This window comes from Sinocyclocheilus grahami, unplaced genomic scaffold (genome assembly GCF_001515645.1).
Source record: "Sinocyclocheilus grahami isolate Dianchi unplaced genomic scaffold, SAMN03320097.WGS_v1.1 scaffold1303.1, whole genome shotgun sequence".
NCBI classification, from domain to species: Eukaryota; Metazoa; Chordata; class Actinopteri; order Cypriniformes; family Cyprinidae; genus Sinocyclocheilus; species Sinocyclocheilus grahami.
In genome coordinates, this window is record NW_015506482.1 from 110,241 (window position 1) to 110,498 (window position 258).

A 258-nucleotide genomic window follows, 5' to 3' on the forward strand; every position below is an offset into this window, starting at 1 on the left:
TGTGTGTGTGTGTGTGTGTGTGTGTGTGTGTGTGTGTGTGTGTGTGTGTGTGTGTGTGTGTGTGTGTAGGGAATGACGATCAGTCCGCTCAGCTGATGTCCGGTTGGGAGTCGGTCAGTGTGTCTGAAGCGGCTCAGAACTGCTGTGTTGCCATTCGAGTGGACGCTCAGAGGTGAGTCTGTGTGTGTGTGTGTGTGTGTGTGTGTGTGTGTGTGTGTGTGTGTGTGTGTGTGTATGTGTGTGTGTGTGTGTGTGTGT

At 52.3% G+C, this 258-nt stretch overlaps 1 protein-coding gene across 1 annotated transcript in view; it reads left to right on the forward strand.

The window, feature by feature from the left end:
• LOC107569017 (UBX domain-containing protein 4-like) overlaps positions 1-258 on the forward strand; it is a 9,881-nt gene that overhangs the window by 471 nt on the left and 9,152 nt on the right. Inside the window, exon 2 of the mRNA XM_016255016.1 lies at positions 70-172. Coding sequence (XP_016110502.1) covers positions 70-172 — 103 coding nt within the window. The remainder of the gene's footprint in view (positions 1-69; positions 173-258) is intronic.